Source organism: Branchiostoma floridae, chromosome 11, assembly GCF_000003815.2.
Source record: "Branchiostoma floridae strain S238N-H82 chromosome 11, Bfl_VNyyK, whole genome shotgun sequence".
Taxonomy (NCBI): Eukaryota; Metazoa; Chordata; class Leptocardii; order Amphioxiformes; family Branchiostomatidae; genus Branchiostoma; species Branchiostoma floridae.
In genome coordinates this window covers 21346835-21366602 of record NC_049989.1, presented here as the reverse complement: position 1 = coordinate 21366602, position 19768 = coordinate 21346835, and the positions used below count along the sequence as shown (strand labels likewise).

Below are 19768 nucleotides of genomic sequence, written 5' to 3'. Positions count from 1 at the left end.
TCTGTTGGTTTACATGATAGTCGTTCACTTTCTTTTTTCGACTGACATTATCATGACGCATTGGTCAGTCCAGATAAGAAGCTCGGGACAAGGGCAAGTCAATGTCATTTCTAAACTTCTTGGTCCTTCAATTTTGGCATGATTTGAATGGAGAGATAATATATCCCATAAAACGTGCGATATCAAATATGCATAAAACAGGCAACGTTGTAACTTGTGATAATCACAAATCCACAACAGGAGCCAAAAATTAAATATACTAGGCTGGTCGACATTTCAAATAATGGTTTTTTAATCACAAAATGTATTTGAAAATGGAAAAACTCTACCAACATGGAAGACTATACTTGGCATTTGTCAAATGGAACATGTGATTCTGATTTCTTTTCTCTTCAAAGTTTAGAAGAAAATAAAGCCGAGAATGCAAAAACCAAAATACTAAACTTGTTTGGTGCGACCAGAGCATGAGAATAGCAAGTTATGTTGTGTACGTTATTATTACCATCTCGTGTCTCAAATCGACACGTATATTTTTTACTTCAAACATTTATCTGTTTCGTTCTATTCCGCCCTTTTTTTTTGTTTTTGTTTTTAACGAACAGAAAATCATAGTTTTACACGACAAAAAGTAGGAAGAGTCTCGTCTAATGTCTTTAAGGCGTCACTAACTGTTAACACCATAATCTAAATTTTATATTGTTGTACATGCTTACAAAGATGGCCAGTTGGGCTGTGTTGTGTATGTCTAGTTCAGCCAAAAGATGCCTAATAAAGCTCTCCTGACCAGGATTCATCTCCCCATCTACACTCAGGATTACTAACAACATGTATTTGTACGTGATCTGATACCGTAAAAATCTCCATCTGGTAGTTATTTGAAAGTAAGTCCTCTTTTTACACAACCATGTATTTTCTCAGCAACATTTATTTTCGGCTCCTTTTAACCGCCTCCACATCAGACCTGATGAACTGATTGTTGCTTTGAGAATGTACTTACCTTAAGGTTTGTCTAAACTTACCTTTCTTTTCTACCTGGTTAGAACATCTTCTGTTGGCACATTCTCTCTAGGCAAGGAAGTTACGAAGGACTGTCTTGTTTTGTGCTGTTTTGTTGCAGTAATGGCTTCCAGCTGCGAGCTCTGTGTGGCCGTTCCGTAGTGGATTGTGACAAACAAGGTCTGATTAGTCTTACTTATATGGGCGTGTTGATTGTCTGAAGCTGACGTCACGAGTATCACGCGGATTACATGAATAAACCTACCAAATGCGCCATCTGTCTAGAAGTCGGCCAACTGCAATATGTCTCTCCAAAGGGTACGATAGAATTTGTTTGTGATATAGTTGTTATTACCAAGCACAGTAGGGACATCTTCTCTGGATACTTTTAAAGAAAATTTGAAGATAGATGTGCAAAGGTTAGGTGTGACAGGTCGTTCAGTGTAATATAACCAGCTGCTGCCGCGCCGCGTGCCTGCGAAGCTGGTGTGCTACGCTGAAGGGCGGTTATGCCTTCTGTGTAGATACAGATTTCCAAGTAGTATAGTTTCCAAGACAGATTGTAGATCTTTAAGTATCTAAGATAGAAGTCGCTTTCCACAACATGCACAGAACTGGCGTTGCTTGTAAACTATGGGCTAGACGTTATCATAATCCATTGACTTTTCTCACGGCTGGAAATGATGATTCAGTTTGATAACTACATTTCCACTGAATATTGACCGTGTTGGTTGATATGTATGTATTTACTAAAGGCTCTCACATGTCTGTTGTAGGTAAATGTGTAGGTCATTTTGCTTCAATCGTACTAAACTGCTGTGTTACACCTTAAAACGATTTACTGGTTGTCAATAAAACCAGATGCGAGACGAGACGCCATGTTTTATTGAGATAACACACAATACTTTATTCATATATTCCATAATTACATTGCTCCTGTCTTGAAGTTATCTTTCTGGTACAAAATGCTCAAATAATTTGTCAACATGCATGCATTTGTAGTTAGCCTCTTGTATTGTCAGTCAATTCCACAAATCATAGCAAAGCAAAAGCAACTATTTTAACATTAAAGTTCATTTCTGTTGGTAGGAATACATTATAGAAAAATGCTAACACTTTTGCCAGATATGATAAGTACAAAAACAGTGCTGCTCAACACCTGTCCAAACTCTTAAATACTGATTTATAGTCTGTTTTAACGTCACATTATTACTTAATGGTAATGTTGATAATTGATAATTTCATTCTTGGTGTGCATCGATCATTGATACGTATGTTATGCTGTATATGAAAAGGTTGCTATTTTAATAATAATGATAATAATAATAATAATAATAATTTTAAGACTAAAAAAAACTTAATTCAGACAGTTTTACAGCAAGGTATAACAGGCTGCAATGTTATTTTAGTATATGCATGCATATGTATGAATATATGTATGAATAAGCCATACTACTTATTATACGTGAAGAAAACACTAGACTTTCTGGATTTCATATAGTATAGATAAAGAAAATGCTCATACATGTACATGCTACAGCGCACACACTCAAAACGTACACAATAGAACAATGACAATTTCCTGTTTCTAAAGTCATATCCAGTTCTTTTACTCGCCCTTACCATATGAGGACTTAACAAAAGTTATCCTTACTATGTTATTGTTTCCAAAAGCTGTTGGGGTCCTCTCTGTGGTTTGTACAGTCTAAAGATATAAATTTCGTCTGTTTACTTTTGATCTGACTATTTACTCTTTGACTATTGATATTGAATCGTTCAGACCACTGTGGCTGTGATTGCCAGAAACCACGCCAGACACTGTTAAGATTTACTCCAACATCCTAAAACTTTGGTTTATGCAATAACTTGAACACAATTGTATTACATCAATTACCAAACATATAGTACTGCTACAGTAACTGTAATGTTTCTGCCTTTGTAATCACATTGGTTAAATCTACTTTATATCCACAAAATGTGCTAAAGAAATCATATGATTACATTGCCAAAACAGCAGTGTCTGTAATCAAAAATATATTGGCTACATAGAAATCAATCATAACGTTGCATATGAAACAGTTAAACAGTTCAAGTGTTTAAGACAATCATACAAGCCTATAAAACCATCTCCCTTCCTAGTGTGTTGTGAGCTCGTTAGACAAGACCAGCATACAGAGTTAGGTCTACAATGTGCAGGTTGAGTCGTGCACAAATTTAACAAGAGTTATTAAGCAAACAGTAGCCTCGTATATCTCCTTTTAACAATATTCTTCAGCACCTACTTCTATTTCGTCTGTTACATACACAAGGGGCTGTTGGAAACTTTACAGGATTAAAGAAAATGAACGGACTTTCATTCTTTCCGAACTAAAATCTATCCACATTTTCAACCTTCACGTAAGACTCGTGGCTATTATCGGAAATCATTGATATGACCACTCAATTTTTAACAGTGGCCTTAAGCTTTTTGGGCTCTACGATTACGTAGCCATTAGCATCGGTTGGTAACTTTGTTGTTTTTGTTTGTGGTTGGTAGCAGTGCAGGTTGTCATGGGCATCTATGGTAGTACTGCTACGACTATTTGCAGGCATCTCATACAGGACATTTTCTGGCTGCATATATATGGCTCCATCTGGCACCACATACACACAATCATCATCATCATCATCATGATTAGGAGAGGAGACGTGGTGAGGGGCATTTTTAGGAAGTGATTTTCTGCGCAGAGCAAGGGGCTTAGCTTTAGTAGGTTTCCCTGTACCTTTAGGTTTAGGTTTGGTTGGATTTGGTAGTTTGTTCGCATCTACATAGTAATGGGGCTGAAATACAGCAGACCCTGTAATGTATGGTGGGCGTTTCATATTCAAGGCTTGAGTGGATGCCAAAGACTGGACCTGCCCTTTCTGATCATGGCCACTAGGCACTCCAGTATTTGTGGTGTGTGCTTTACTCAAAGCGATCTTACAATTTGGGCATGAAGGATTCTTGGTCCTCCTCTTGCACCAGATTGTGCCAACGATGGCAACAAGGACAAGTGTACCAGCTACCGACCCACAGATTGAGGCAATGAGAACAGTTAGGGAGAAACAGGGAACAGATTCATGGGAACTGAACGTGCCTTCTGTTATGACGAAAGTGGGTGCAAAGGTGGACTTTAAAGTTAGTGGCACACTTGTTGTGACCACAGGACGTAATGTTGGGCCCGCGGTTGTGGCATTATTATGACGGCCATTAGAGGTTGTTTGTGTATCAAGAGGCAAAGTTACGGTTGGCTCTTCACATATCAAGTCTTTGAGATTGACATCTATGAACTTCTGTCCCCGGAATCTGGCCGGTTGGGCACAGATTATCTGGTCTTTAAATGAAGGAAATTCAATTAGATTCATGATTACCTTGAAGGGACCCATCCTACAATCACACTGCCAGGGGTTCTCGTCAAGTTTTGTTGTAAGAACAGATTTCAACAGGCCAAAACTTGAATGGGGAACGACAGACATCTTGTTCGACCGAAGGTCCAAAATTTGGAGTTGTGTTAGATTTGCGAATGCACCAGGCTGAAGCTTTGATATCAGGTTGTACGATAGGTCCAACTTTTGTAGCCGGAGAATATCTTTAAATGTGCCAGCCTGGATTTCTGTTATTGCGTTTGAGGAAAGGCACATCGTTTGGAGTAAGGGTAGATTTTCGAATGCACCAGGTTGAATCATTGTTATCTTGTTATAGGACAGGGCCAACTCTTGTAGCTGCAGTAGATTGGCAAATGTTCTCTCCTGAATCTTTGTTAACTTGTTGTTAGACAGGTACAGATTTTGGAGCCTGGTTAGATGTAAAAGTGCACCAGGTTGAATAGTGTTTATCTGGTTAGCTGACAGGACCAACATTTGGAGACGGGGTAGATTTGCAAATAGACCTGCCTGAATCATTGTTAAAATGTTGGACGAAAGGTCCAACGATAAGAGTTCAGTTAGATTTGCGAATGCACATGGTTGAATCATTGTTATCTGGTTAGAGGAAAGGAGCAACTCTTTCAGCTGGGGAAGATTTGCAAATGTACCGGACTGAATATTTGAGATATGGTTGTTTGACAGGTCTACATTTTGTAGCTGGGGAAGATGTGAAAATGCACCAGGCTGAATCTTTGTTATTTGGTTATTTTTTAGATCTAAGTGGCCGATAGATGTCGGGAGGTTTTGAGGGATGCTCGTGAACCCCATACATACGTAGCGTGAGGACTTTGAGCGCCTGCAGCCAGCTTCCGGCATGTTGGGCTTCTTCAGGATGATGAGAAGGAACATCAGCAGGTGTCGCAGCTTTCTTCCCATGGTGTCTGGTCACCTAAGCAAAGCAAGAAGGTCATCTGTAGACATTAGTAACAGTTCCAAACGGACTGTTTGGTTGCTATGACGTAGAGGAATGATTTTTGTGGTATTGGTTCTAAATGGCCTGTTTGCTTTTCATGCTGAGCGGACATTTTTGCATCCTCATATGACTTCTTTTTCGCTGATTCCGTTGACCAACACATTGCAGTATAACTCCAAATTGTTGATCAGATATTCTAGGCAGTCATAGGTTGTCAGCGAAAAGAACAAGCACTAACCCATACAAAAATTATCAAAGTCATTGTATCATACTGAAACAACAAACGATAACTATGTACAAACTGTATAGAAATGATAGAATCAATATCGTCAAATAGAAATAGAAGCTAATGCGGATACCCTGTACAAATGCTATTATCATATACATGTAGTATTATTATTATCATTAAGTTAACAGAAGAGACATTGATTATACTGTTTCCGTGAACTGTACCAAAACATCAGAACTAAACCAAACCTTACAAAACAGTAAAGCAATATAATAACAATACTGTTGTGCTCCTGGGATACTCTTTACAGCAGTCGCTCGGTAATGGAGTGGGACAAACGGTATGAAATCAGTCTTATTGATCTGGTTCTGTTGATTGTCTGGTGCTGTTTGCATATCAATATGGCGATTGTTTACTTTACAGTGAATATTTGCTTTCACTGACATTTTCATGACGATCTTTGAACCTTCCAAATAAGGACAGAAGGCCACGTCAATCTAATTTCGTGGTTCTCGGACTTTGCAGGAGAATGAGCGAGAGCGCGACTAATTGGAAACTGAAGTTCTGTGTTAGAGCCAAATGCCATCACAGGACCCAAAAAGTCATCATACTCAACCGGTCAATATTTCAAAGAATGAATTTCAAACTTTATGTGCGTTAGAGCAAAAACAAGCTCTTTCCTTTAAATAAGAGATTTCGGACTTCATTCGTATGCTAACTGGTGCATGTATGATTCGCTTTTCGTATCAGAATAAAATGAGGTGGCAAATAAAAAACAACAATGAATGTGTTGCCTCAGTATATATGACAATAGAAAGAGTTGAGCAGTTTTTACGCATTATCTTACCCTTGAGTCTTTTCACCTGGTGGTTCACGTGGACACATCAAATCACATGACCAAATCATGACAGGGATTTAATCAGTCATTTGAGAGTAAAGCTCTTTTTCACGCAATGTTATGCAAAATGATCTTTTCTCACTAGCGATTCCAGCTGCCCTCGAGCTCCATGAAGGCATGATTTGATTTCTAAAAATCTTACCTTTCAGGACGATCAGTAAGTGACACGTTGACACTTGGACGAGGAAGTCACGAAAGACTGTCCTATTTTCTTGCTGTAGTTGTGCCTCTCAGATGCGAGCTCTGTGTGGCTGATACGCAACGGATTGTGCAAACAAGGTTTGATTAGTCTTACTTATGTGGGCGTGTTGATTGTCTGACGCTGACGTCACCAGTGGCACGAGGTTGCTTAAATGAATATTCAAAATTCACCATCTGTTGAGAAATCGACCAATTGCGATGCATCTCTTCGGAGGGGAAGATAGAATATGTTTGATATGACATCAAATAATCAAACATATCGAAACTCAGAATTGATAATGCTTGTCCTCGGCATTCAATATTCTGTACATAACGTCTTTACTAACCGAAAAACGGAAACTCAAATACAAAAAAATACAAATCTAGCCAATATTTAGTTTCTGATTAGGATTTTGGATCTTTAAAGATTTAAAAAAAATTAGTCGGTTTCCACAACATGAGTAGTAGGTTTATATGTATATATTTATTTACTAAAGGCTCTGAGATGTCCATTTGATACATGTGTATCATATAATACATGTGTATCAAAGGTCATGTGATACATCTGATTATGAAACTTTACTTTCCTGCTACGTTTATGAAGGTTAGACATCCAGGTAAGCAATATTGAAATACAAATATTTTCTAGTTAGCTGTACTTGTATGGAATTGTTCTGCTAGTTCATTCTAGTGACGCTGAAGAAGAGTGATGGATGTCACTCGAAACGTCCGGAGTTAAATATCCGTTTTTTTTATCCAGTTGTAGAGATTGAATTGTATTTTAATTTACTTTCCTGCAATTTCAAATTTTGAATAACAGAGGAACCTAAATAAAATAGCTTATGTTCATCGCCGTTTTGGAATCAGTTCACAAAACGTCCCTTGTTTGGAGACTTGGCCCCGAGTTGGAGGAGAGACCACACCACGAGCATGTTCACACTCATCGAAAACAATGCATGCCCATCCCGGTATGACTGGACCAAACGCAGCTCAGCTTGTGCCTATTTTACAAAGTCGGCATGTTGTTTTCATCTTAAACTAAAAAAAGTCATTTTCTTCTAACTGCAGATAATTACTAGATATCATGATGTGCGAAAGTGAATTTGTAGCTTTCATCATTATGCACATGAAAAACATAGTTTCCTTGCAGTGGCAAGTGCTGTATTTTCTCAGAGAAAAATAACATTAGCTACTAGTGTAACATAAGTACTAGAATTTGATGGCGTCATCCATGTGGTCTAGAAATCATATTTAGAATTATTTCCTGCCCATCGATATATTTTTTACAACATTATCAACGTGAATCCTACACTAGGCTATTGGTTCCGCCCTTGAGGCGCCGCCAAAAACATACCCACAGGTGGTTGTTGTCACGGAACGGTCCATTTTCTCAACCTAGAGGGATTAATTTTATAGATTTTATTTTATGTATAGTCGGCAGCTCAGTTTTGTATTTTATGAATAGCAATAACTACGGTGGACTAGGAACTCATTGAGAAATTGTATTTTTGGTAAAGGTTTTCTGTTTAGTTACATTTTGACTTACCCCTCACCCCTATTATCGAATAAACTGTTCAAGATGGCGGCAGGAGGAAGTAAAAAGTTTCGAAAATCGACTCCAAAACTCTTCTGAAGTTTTCTGAGGACAGCCACGAAGAAAGTAAGTACAGATAACGTTTGTCGAATGTTGATAGTTTCAAGATCCCGGGTAGGGAAGCCGACTTTTGCAACATGATTAATAACTACTTTTTAAAACAAATCAATCATGTTCCCTCAAACTCCACTCACAACCTGTTAGATCTTGTGTTTACGGACTTCCCTGAGAGGTTCTCTACGATCAGGGAACTTCCCGCTGACTTCGATACCGACCACACTGTTCTCGAGTTCTCTCTCCGCTGTCGTATCCAAACTGGGCAGGAGCTTCCTCGTAAAGTGTACAACTTACTTAAAGTGTACAACTTACTTAAAGTGTTACCTTTTGACTTACCCCCCCCCCCCCCCCATTGTCGAATAAACTGTCCAAGATGGCGGCAGGAGGAAGTAAAAAGTTTCGAAAATCGACTCCAGAAGACTTCTGAAGTTTTCTGGGGACAACCACGAAGAAAGTAAGTACAGATATCCCGTCTGTCGACTGTTGAGATATCCAAGATCCACCAGGTATGTGTGATTTTTCGCAAAATTATATCGTGTCAAAAAAAAATAGACCAGAAAGCAGATAGTGCCAATAATTTAAGTCAGACCAACATGTTTCATAATTATTTTGGTCTCATGGACAAAATTAGCATAATAAACGGTTGCAAACAAAGTTACTGATAAGTTTTCAAACCTAACATTTTCCTTCACATCATCGAAAGCGATGACACTTAAAAAATTCAAACGATGATAGCAAGTTCCAAATTTGCTGACTCAAATCCCCCCTCCCCAACTATATACTATATCCGCTTGACTATTAAAGTTATGGTGAGACCATCACACCCACTCTGGAATCTATGTCACAAACTAAGCAGAAGCCGCACATCATGATAAGGTTTGGGACTACAGATCTTCCTCGTCATTTGTGATAGTAAAATTCACACATCCTGATCAGTGTTTTTCTGCAAATGTCCAAACTACAAAGTAGAGTTCTGCGACACCATACCTCCTGTGATTAACCATTGTTACTTGCATCTGCCTTTGAACCATTTTCCTATTTCGAATGCTCAGAAATGATATGCTTTACGAAGTTTGAATCCCATTTTGTCTAATATATAGCCTATTCTATGCAATAAGCAGTTTTGGGTATCAAACGCTGGGAGTTTTATTTTTCACACAACACATAAGTTCTCCCATACACAAAAATCTATCTACATACATCTTCACAAGGACACTCTTTGAAAACAGAACAGAACCTTGAAGGGGATGTTCCCCGCTGACTTCGACAGGTGTTCATCTAAACTGGACCCTCTGGTGCCCATGTACAGGTATCCAAGACGTGAGGGTCAAGGAGTTCAGAACAATGTTTCTTGTCTGTTTCAGGTGCTGTTACCTCATCCCTGACACACACCTGTCTGTTTCAGGTGCTGTTACCTCATCCCTGACACACACCTGCCTATTTCAGGTGCTGTTACCTCCTACCTGACACCTGAGTGAGTCATCATGGCTGAGGGACAAGTTGCGGCTGGTCACACAGGTGAAACTGCAGGTGAGAAATGTTCTTAATAGGTAAAGTGTAGATGCTTCTGACTGACAAGAAGAAATTCAGTGTTTGTAGGAAAGAAGTGCATTCAATGTCATGTAGAACCCTTCTTAACTTGTTTAGGCTTGGTAGAAGCTATGTTTAAACTAACCAGATGAGGGAATAGAGGTTGTTAAATGAGTTATTCTGCAGAATCCTTCATCTCTAAAATTGTGTACATCAAATCAGTGTCACTGCAGACGCTCTTGATACCATAATTTATGTCATACCTGTGACGCGAAAACGTTTGATACGGTTGTTCCAGACCTTGTGATAACTTCCGTATCACACAGGTTCGAAAGTTGTATCACACAGGCTTCCTTCGAGTAAATCGAACCATTTCGAGGGGCTGAGTGTGGCACGGTTGGCAATTCGAATACCTGATTCGGACGTTGGAACATTGCTTTTTTGCACCAAATTTGTTCAACTTCTGGCGCATTTCGCATCAAAACATGGGTTTTCTCAGTTGGGTATGACATAAATAAAATACAACACGGTGTATTCCGCATCACCCTTGGTTCGAGCCCTTCCGCGGTCGGGCTGGTACCTCGGGTGATACGGAATATACCGTGTTGTATTCTATATACATTGTACTTTGATCTCTCTGGAACAGGTTCCCCCCAACCCTGTACCAGCCAGCTGAAGAGGAAGGGGGAGGATGGAGAAGAGTTTCCTGGGAAGAAGAAACCAGCTGCTTGTGGACAGGAGGGGTCACCAGTGGGAGGTGAGAGGTTCCATTTGCAGTGGTACAATGTTATATTTCTGATTGTGCATCAAAATACCCCCAGTACATACACATGTACATGTACATGTATTTTGTATGTACAGTAGACCTCAATGGTTAATTGCACCATTTTATTGCTCGAGATGAGTGATTTACAGAAAAACAATTCTAAGCGCTTCATATATATTGCGAACTGTCCAATTATATAATAATTGCAATTTTAAACCATATGACATACATCGGTGATTGTATTAGTAATGTACTTAACATTAAGATCAGTGTATTCATAATTATCATTTAACAATTATACTCATGGAGCTAACTATTCTGAAGACCAGTTTTAGACAATGCTGTAATTTTGCAATGATGCACTTATATGTAAACGTCAGTGCCATTCATGCTGTAGTCTGTATATGGAAATGAGCCAGTCATCAAGGTTGGTGATCCTAGTAAGAATTGGAGATGTGTCACGTATTTCTGATGTTTACCTGCACCAGGATTAGAGTTTGTAACAGTACTAGTGAGACAAGAAAAACAAGAAATCTTTTTAAAAAAGCTGTGCCTTGCCGCGTGGTAGGAATATCGTCAGGAAAAGGTAGGTCGGCACTTCAAGCCCGGCAAGGCAAAATGCTGTGCCTTGGCGTGCAGTAAGGATAATTTGCTTGTCTGCTAAATACGTATTATTAAAATTTTGACACTAGAAACCACGAAAATGAGAAAATCTTACGATTATATTTGAAAGGCAACACTCTGAAAATACAAATGGCATTCTGTGCCCATCATCAACCCAAAATACGATCTTTTTCACGTGTTTACGGTATAGGCCGCATGTAGCCAGTCACAAGTATGCAAATGAGCTAACTATATTTAGTACCATGCAAACACCGCATGTGACCATGTTGGAACACGTTTTCAGCTGTGTTTGCCGACGAATTCCTGCCGTTAGGGAGAATTTGCGGCCTCAAAACTGATATCACAAGTGAAGCGAAGTTATAGTTGTTGTTTTACTTTCATTATTTTGAAAGAACTTTGTAGCGTCATAGCGAGATCAACCGATATGTTTGGATGACATAGCGGCGCGGAAATATATGCTTCGACGGCGTGAATTTTGAGCAAAAATACCGCAGAATTGTGGTTAGAAAACCCAAGGAGCTTTTATCCTTGGAAAACCCCACATTTTATTATTTCAGGGGTCCCTGGTCCAATTTAAAAGAAATAATAAGTGTACCGTCCAAAATAAGAACGTAGCGGGTGGATTCTGCGGCTGAAAAAAAATAAACGTAACTGTTACCTAAACATGCACTCTTGAAAATGCAGACCAAAAAGTCCCAAAGGTGGGTTTTCATGGTTCTGGTCGCATGACGAAAATATTCTTATATCAAATGGATGTTATAAAAAGGTAAAAGGACAATTGAAAAAAAAAAAACTTTCCCTAGGCGGGTTCGAACCGGGGTCGGCAGTGTGGCGACTAATCACGCTAACCACTACGCCATGCTAACATTCACAGTACCAAATTGTATTAACAGGTATCCAAATCTAAGGCATAACTTGAATACGTCCGTTCATTCCAAGATTCAAAGATTCTAATGTCTAATCCTCCGAAAAATGTCTAAACAACTGTTACTTATGTGAAAAGTTTGTAATGAGACGAGAGCCTGGCAAAATACTCTCACCTCTCAAATAGAAGTACCCCCTGGAATAAAAGTACCCCCCGGACAAATCTTCAAAATCAAATAAAAGTACCCCCTGGAATAAAAGTACCCCCCGGAAAAATACCAAATTGACATGTCCACGCTACTTCAGTCATAAGCAGGTAGGCTCTTTTTATTCACTTATGCCTGAATATCATATCATTTACAGTAATTGTATAAATAATGAACAGAATAATTCCTATGTTATTGCACATATTTTCTTTAATATCTCAGTGTCACAACATCAACAAAGATTAAAATAAAAGTAAAAAATGAATGAAAATGAAAATTGAAGAAATGAAAAAAAAGAACTTTATTTTATAATCATTGTTACAAAATAACATTTTGAAGAAACATTCCAACTTATTAGAATACCTTATTTTATTCACCACTTGTGCTATTTTCAATGTTGCAGAAACCAAGGAGGTCATAGACACTGCCCCCTATTGAAAAATAACGGTACTGCAGAAAATATTCATTCTCTCGCGCATTACCGCGAGATTCGGCGTGAGTTGATGAATCCAACATGGCGGATGTTTTCGAGCCGATTGAACGCTTTGCTTTATTTTGGAAGGATTTTTTCGTTGCTGGAACATTAAAACAAGTTGACTACGGGGGAAAAATGGTGGAAAAGTATTGGTAACTTTTTAGTTTGTTTCGTTGGTTGTTAATTTCTGTGTTTTGATCGAGAATTTACGGATCTGAGTGACTGTGTGTGCAGCATGTGTTTGAGCTCGGCCTATGGACCTTGATGTTTGGCGATGTTTTCGTCTTTGTTCAGCGCAAATTTCAAGATGTTTGGAGGGTTAAATATGGTCTAAAACGAAAAGGATATATGTCAGTGCAGTACCGAATCACTTATTTTTGGACCTGAACCGGAAAGTTTTTGCAAATCCAGCACCGATCCGGCGTACCGGTACGCATCCCTAGTTAGGATGTTTGGGTCAGTCATACCGCTAGCGGCAGGGAAATCCGCGCTGCCTCGTCCGAATAGTGAATTTTAAGCAAAAATACCGCGGAAATATGGGCAGAAAATACCAAACTTTCAATATTTTTGGGGTCCCTGGTTAGTAAAGAAAGCCCCAATTTGAAAAAAAAATAAACGTACCGTCTAAAATAAGGACGTACCGAGTGGATTTTGAGGCGGAAAAAAATAAACGTACCGGTACGTTTATTTGAGAGGTGAGAGTAATGTCGGGAAAGGCATGTTACAAGCTCTGATTGGCTGGCTGGAATCTCGGTGTGTCAATAGCCTGTTTAGGCTATAGGCACACTCAGTGTGTCAATAGCCACAGCGATATAACAAAATGATCCTAAATATTATCTATTGCGACTTCTCGTGTGACGTTTTGAGTTGGCGCTCTCCTAAACTCACGTTAGCGTTTTGCTGCGGTCTCGGAAGGCCTCTCCAACGTTTTGATGACGTCATGGCTACTTATATATTCACATACAATTTATTAGCCTGATTTGGAAATTGTTTCATCTTTATGAATAGCTAATGCAATTCTTGTTGCGAGATAATGCACTTGATTTTATGTCACTCCAAATGAATTTGGAATTTTACCATACAAACGCTTCATTTATTCAATGTAACCAAATATTAAATGCTTTTAGAACCGACCGCAAACAGAAACAAATACGTAAAATGGACGGTTTAAAATTCAACAGGGATGTACCATTGTCTGCCTGAGCCGTCAAACTTGTCCATGAGAAAGGCGATTTGGAAGGGCCTTTGAAAGGGTCTTTGGAAGAGCAAGGTTAACAGGTCCGTCCGTCCGTCCAAGGAAGAAAGCTGGCGTAAAGCCTTGCCTGGCGGCAAGGCAAAAAGCACCGAGTGCAGGGAGAATTTTTAAAATTGGGAATGATCGGTAAAGTATTTTCTCTGTTGCCTTGCAGGTGTTCATAAAATTATCAATGACTCAGACTGTTACTTTACTTTACAGGTGTTCGTAACTACTTCTACTACATCAAGGAAAAGGTGAGCTCAGACTGGAAGGACCTGGCCTTCCATCTTGGGTTTGAACAACCCGACATCGACAACATCGAAGGGAGAAACCGAGATGACAAGTCTCGCTGTATGGACCTGTTGGAGGAATGGCTGAAGCGTAACGGAGAGAGAGCCACCATAGAGGTCCTGATGGAGGCTCTGTCTGAGGCAAACCTGCAGAGTGTTGTGGATGGTTTGAGGAAGAAACGTCAAGGTAGGAAAATATTCTGTACGGAAGGAATTACCCAGTAGGAAGTGCTTTATTCTGTACTGTCTACATTTATGTCTTCCTCGGGTATTGCTTTGTAGTTCCTATTTTCTCTCCATTACAATGTCAAAGTTTTTGGTCAACCCACTTTTCACGAGTTACTAAGATTGCCCCTTCTTTGAAAAGTCACATTTTTTTTTTCTTACTTATGGTTTATGTTATTATTCTTAAGGGCATTAGGAGAAGGACACATGAATAAAGACTTCAATTGAATCACTATGGAAGGGGATTCTCTCTTTTCTTCTTGGCTGAACATTGCGAACAAAGATCAAGGGTTTGGTTTATGGCAGCCGTAGGAACGCTGGTGGCTAATCAGTCCTATATGGGAGAGACACATCTGGTCACAGGGGAATGCTGCATGACGGAGCGTTTCTTTCTTCTTCTACCTCTGACTGTCCACAGCAACAAATTCTTTGGTCTCTAATATTCCTACCATTTAGAGTATTGAGACTGAACATTTTCTTCAGAACATATTCAATTTGATGCTTCTCTGTCCACTTCCAGAAGTGCCCTCTCCAGTTCCAGTTGGATCTGCAGGAACAGAGTCTTCTTCATTAACAGGTGGGAATCTGACTGTTTCTGTATCTCAATCAAACAATCTCATCTAAGATTGTTTTGTGACTTTCAAGCTAGGAGAACTTGGAATAATCAAATGTACCCTGCCAGTACATCAGCATAATGAGTCTTTGATAGTGGCCTTGAACTTGATTATCTAAGTTATACTGTGAGATCGTCTGGTGCAGCGGCAGGATTTGTGCCTCGTGACCGAGAGGTGGCGGGTTCGAATCCGACTGCGTGTCACCGATCTTGTGCCCTTGGGAAAGGCACTTTACACGGATTTCCTCACTATACTCAGGTGAAAATGAGTACCTAGCTTCGGCTAGGGCCGTCCCTCGGATAGGACGTTAAATGGAGGTCCCGTGTATGGGGAGAGTCACACCCCATGCACGTTAAAGAACCCCCACACGTGCGATGGTGCGGTGTGAGATGGAACAAACCCTTCTGTCTGGAGTTGGTGATTCACTTCAAATCACCCGGATGGAGGCCTGGCGAACCTCCATACCGTATCAGCCACACGGTGATTTACCAGCGAAAGGGTATGTCACCCCGTAAGGGGCGTTATAACCCCGCCGTGTAAACATGTGCGAACATGTCTCAGGGCTCCCTTGGAAATCAGTCATCTAGACTGAAGGGACTACCCTATAAGATCAATCAAATCAAATCAAAAGCAGATAGTACCCTCTGGTGCAGATTAACCTTAAAAAACTCTGTCAACAAGTACCACAGACTGTTACAATAACTGTTATAGCTGACAACCTATATCTTCTGATATGTAATGACGTCTTTACACTTTGTCTAATTTTCTTGCTACGTTTGACTTTGAAGTCTTACACAGTGTTCATTTTATTCCAGATGTGTTCCAGAAGTCTGTGAAGAAGTACTATGAGTTGAAACTGTCTCACTTTAAGCCTCTGATCTGGAATGACAACTTCACACTTACCCTCAGTGATATCTTCACCCAGTTAGAGTTGGTACCAACAAGTGAAAAACAGTTCAAAACATCAGAACCCACCAGAGAGGAACAAAGGAAAGAACTGAAGTCATTAGACGACTTGTTCAACCCAGATGTCACAGGACTGTCCACAGCACCAAGGTGCATTCTGATTGAGGGTGAAGCCGGAGGGGGGAAGACAACATTTCAGTCCAAAGAAGCCCTAGATGCTGTCTCACAGAAAACAGAGCTGGGCAAGCAGCATGACATCACACTGTTGATCCGACTCCGGGAGGTGAGAGAGGGGGAGACCATAGAGGAGATGGTGTGGGACCAGTGTGTTGATGAAACAACAGAAGGTATCAAAACACAGTCCATCAAAAAAATCCTAAAGAGAAACAAGTCCCGAGTGCTTTTCCTCCTAGATGGGTATGATGAGCTGCAGCCTGAGGCCAGGGCAGCCGGGCAGGCCATTCCCAAACTGCTGTCTGGCAAGTTGTACCCCAACAGCACGATTGTGATCACCTCCCGACCCTCAGCAGGAGTGCAGCAGCACACCCGGCCAGACTGCCATGTAAACATCAGGGGCTTCTCCCACAGACATGTGGAGAAATACATGCAGCAGTATTTCACTGTTGTTAACAAGCAGGAACTGATAAAGACACTTTCCAAACATGTTCAAGATAACAAACTCTTGAACACTTTAATCCAGACCCCAATGTTCCTGATGTTAGTGTGTGTGTTGTGGGAGGAGGACCAAGAGTTGGTGTCTACTGGAACAATGACGGGGCTGTACGACAACCTGCTGACATGTCTAGTTAGAAAGTACTGTGAGCGGGAAGGAGTGGACATGCCAACAGAAGGGCTGCCTACAGAGGTTGCTGAGTCATTACTGCAGCTTGGCAAGCTTGCGCTAGAGGCACTGCTGAGGAATGAGACCCTGCTTGACCTTACAGAAGTAGAGAAAGAAAATGTGAATTGGGAGTTGCTGTTAAAGCTGGGTGTGGTCTCCTTGGAGGTGTCTTCATCTAAATTGCATCCCAGAAAACAGCTGAACTTTTCCCATAAGACCATGCAAGAGTTCCTGGCTGGAAGATATGTTGCTCATGCTTTGGCAAACCAAGACATTGTAGAGCTGCTGCAGCTCACCTCCATAACCAAGGCACTTGAACTCAGTAACCTGCTTCAGTTCACGTGTGGCTGTGACTCACGAGCAGCACAAGCTGTGATGGAGGAACTGAGCAAGATCAGCAGAAGGGAGTTCACACACTTGAGACCAGATCAATTTGAAAGCTCACATGTTCCCATGGATCAAGACATTAAAAAGTCCTGCCAAACCTACAAAAGGTTTGCAGCATTGTGCCTGAGCATCCTCAGTGAGAGACAAGAACCAGAAGTGCTTCAGGGCATCAGTCAGGCCCTGCCAATTGTCATGCTGGACAGCTCCATTAACAGTAGAGAAGCCACAGGTCTGCAGTATTACATACAAAATCTTCATTCAGCAAACCTGCCAGACAGGGTCATACTTAAGGTCCCTAAAGGCACTGGCAGCAGAGACACAGTTCAGTACCTACAGCAGTGTTTTAGAACTCCACTTCCTGGACTTAGATTGGACTTGGAACTATCAGGACAGTTTGACTCACCTGATGAGACAGCCAGGCTGGTTTCAGTTCTGAATAATGTTCCTGGTCTGAGGGCGCTGGATCTGTCACTCACAAGACTAACACCATCATCACTCCAGCCACTTGTGCAGGGGTTCAGCCACATGTCTCTGTTAGAGGAGCTGGATCTTACTGGGAATGACCTTGGTGATGCTGGGATGGAAGTCCTGCAGGTTGGGCTGTCCAGTGTTCCACACCTGGCTGTACTCCGGCTTGGAGGGGACGAATTGTTGCCAATTGGAGTTGGCATGACAGCTGTGGGCATGTCATCCCTGGCTCCCTACATTCGCCACCTCGTGGGACTGAGAGTACTGGATATAAGCAGTAATTATAAGATCGGTGACACTGGGCTGGAATCTCTCACCACCATCCTCCCCATCTTCACAGCTATGCAGGTGTTGGTCCTGAGTTGGATTGGTATCAGCCCCACAGGCATGCGCATACTGGTCCCTGCACTGTGTAAGCTAACCAGACTGATCAAACTGGACATTAGTCATAATGCCATAGGAGACCCCGGGCTGGAATGCCTGGCTGCTATCCTCCACCACCTCACAGCCATGAAGGTGTTGGATCTCAGTGCTACAGGTATCAGTGACAGGGGAATATCATCCCTGGTCAAAGCTCTGCCTCACCTGGTGCAATTACAGGTGTTGGATGTGAGCAGGAATAACATAGGAGACTCAGGGATTGTCTCACTGGTGCAAACACTCTGCCAGCCCAGCAGTTTGGACATGGAACAAAACCCACCTGGTGACAAGAGTCTGACCACAGCCCCTCACTGTAACACCACACTACAGGAGCTGTACATCGGGGGGAATAGTGGAGTAACAGGAGCCGGACTGGGGAGGGTCGCACAACTCATCAGCACACTGCCGGCACTGACCAGGCTGAACATGTCTGGTTATTATGACCCACATGCACACCTGTCTGACACCGCTGCCATGGCTCTAGCCGAGGCTCTACCCAGACTCCCTGCCCTGGAGTGGCTGAACCTCTATTCGATCTCCATGGAGCCTGCAGGGTTCCAGGCTGTGGTGCAGGCTGCTGAGGTACACCCAACACTGGAGAGGCTGCAGTGAGTTACATCCTATAGACATGCTGTACTGTACTGTATGGTAGCATAGGATGGGTGGATTGACTTTTGCATTTGATTCAGAAGTATGTTTTCATGAATTTGTATGGCTTGACTTTAGCAAACATTCAAGAGCGTAATAGAGTTAATTCCAGTTATGGCGGCCATGTTGGATTTCAGGGGTCATCCGGGGTCATGGCACCAGAACGAGACTGCAGGTGGTGGCAGTTGGGCATTCTACTATATTGCAGACATATGTATGCCATCTTTGGGAGTGCATTTCACCCCTCTAAGGTTAAATACAGCACAATACATGCCTGCTATCTGAAGAAAATATTGTTTTGGACATTTGAGGTCAATTTTAGTAAAAATTTTTATTAATTTTTTCACATTTTTTGAAGGGTGACCTGAGAACAATTGGTGTCAGTGTTTATATCCTCCATGTGTGCTGTGTATCGGTAACTGTGATTAAACCCTACAATTTTTAAAAAACATGGAATTATCGGGCTGACAGACCTTTAGGTAGAAATTTAGAATACGTTTGGCAGTTGTTCTGATGATTTCTTGATGCCAAGATTCGTTCTGTGGGAATATCATGCTGAATCCAAGAAGGAAGGCGGTGTATGTACCCGTTGTGCTCCTTTAGTTGTTTCCAAATCTATCTATTTTCATTGTTTTATTTTAGTTTAAACAACATAACCCGACACAAAAATGTCGACATGTTGGGTCCATAACATTGTAGGATGAAATGTAGCAGATTGTTTATTGTTGTTTTGGCAATTTTTCAATGCCAAACTGAAAAAAAACCATAACTTTTATTATAAGTGCCAGTGGAGGAGGGATGGTAGCCTGTGTGTAGGGTTATGTTATTCAAACAATAATAAAACAATGAAAAACATGTATTGGGAAACAAGTAAAGGAGCACGCCCAGCATGACATTCATATAGAGCTTAGTTTGCAGAACGAATCTTGGCATCAAGAAATCATCAGAACAAC

General features: G+C 41.0%; 3 protein-coding genes across 3 annotated transcripts in view; 2 read left to right on the top strand and 1 right to left on the bottom strand.

The window, feature by feature from the left end:
• Positions 1-1589: 1589 nt before the first annotated feature.
• Positions 1590-5388, bottom strand: LOC118426275 (leucine-rich repeat-containing protein 15-like). The gene has a single exon (XM_035835571.1). The coding sequence runs from the start codon at positions 5317-5319 to the stop codon at positions 3436-3438; it is 1884 nt and encodes a 627-aa protein (XP_035691464.1). The 5' UTR covers positions 5320-5388; the 3' UTR covers positions 1590-3435.
• Positions 5389-8232: 2844 nt separating this feature from the next.
• Positions 8233-19768, top strand: part of LOC118426268 (NLR family CARD domain-containing protein 4-like) — an 82305-nt gene continuing 70769 nt past the window's right edge. The window contains exon 1 of the mRNA XM_035835553.1: positions 8233-8323. The gene's annotated coding sequence lies outside the window, so the exon portion shown is untranslated. The remainder of the gene's footprint in view (positions 8324-19768) is intronic.
• LOC118425382 (NLR family CARD domain-containing protein 4-like) lies at positions 8689-18779 on the top strand. Its single transcript, XM_035834190.1, has 6 exons — positions 8689-8768; positions 9761-9844; positions 10491-10601; positions 14236-14493; positions 15052-15108; positions 15961-18779. The coding sequence occupies exons 2-6, from the start codon at positions 9799-9801 to the stop codon at positions 18777-18779; spliced, it is 3291 nt and encodes a 1096-aa protein (XP_035690083.1). The 5' UTR covers positions 8689-8768; positions 9761-9798.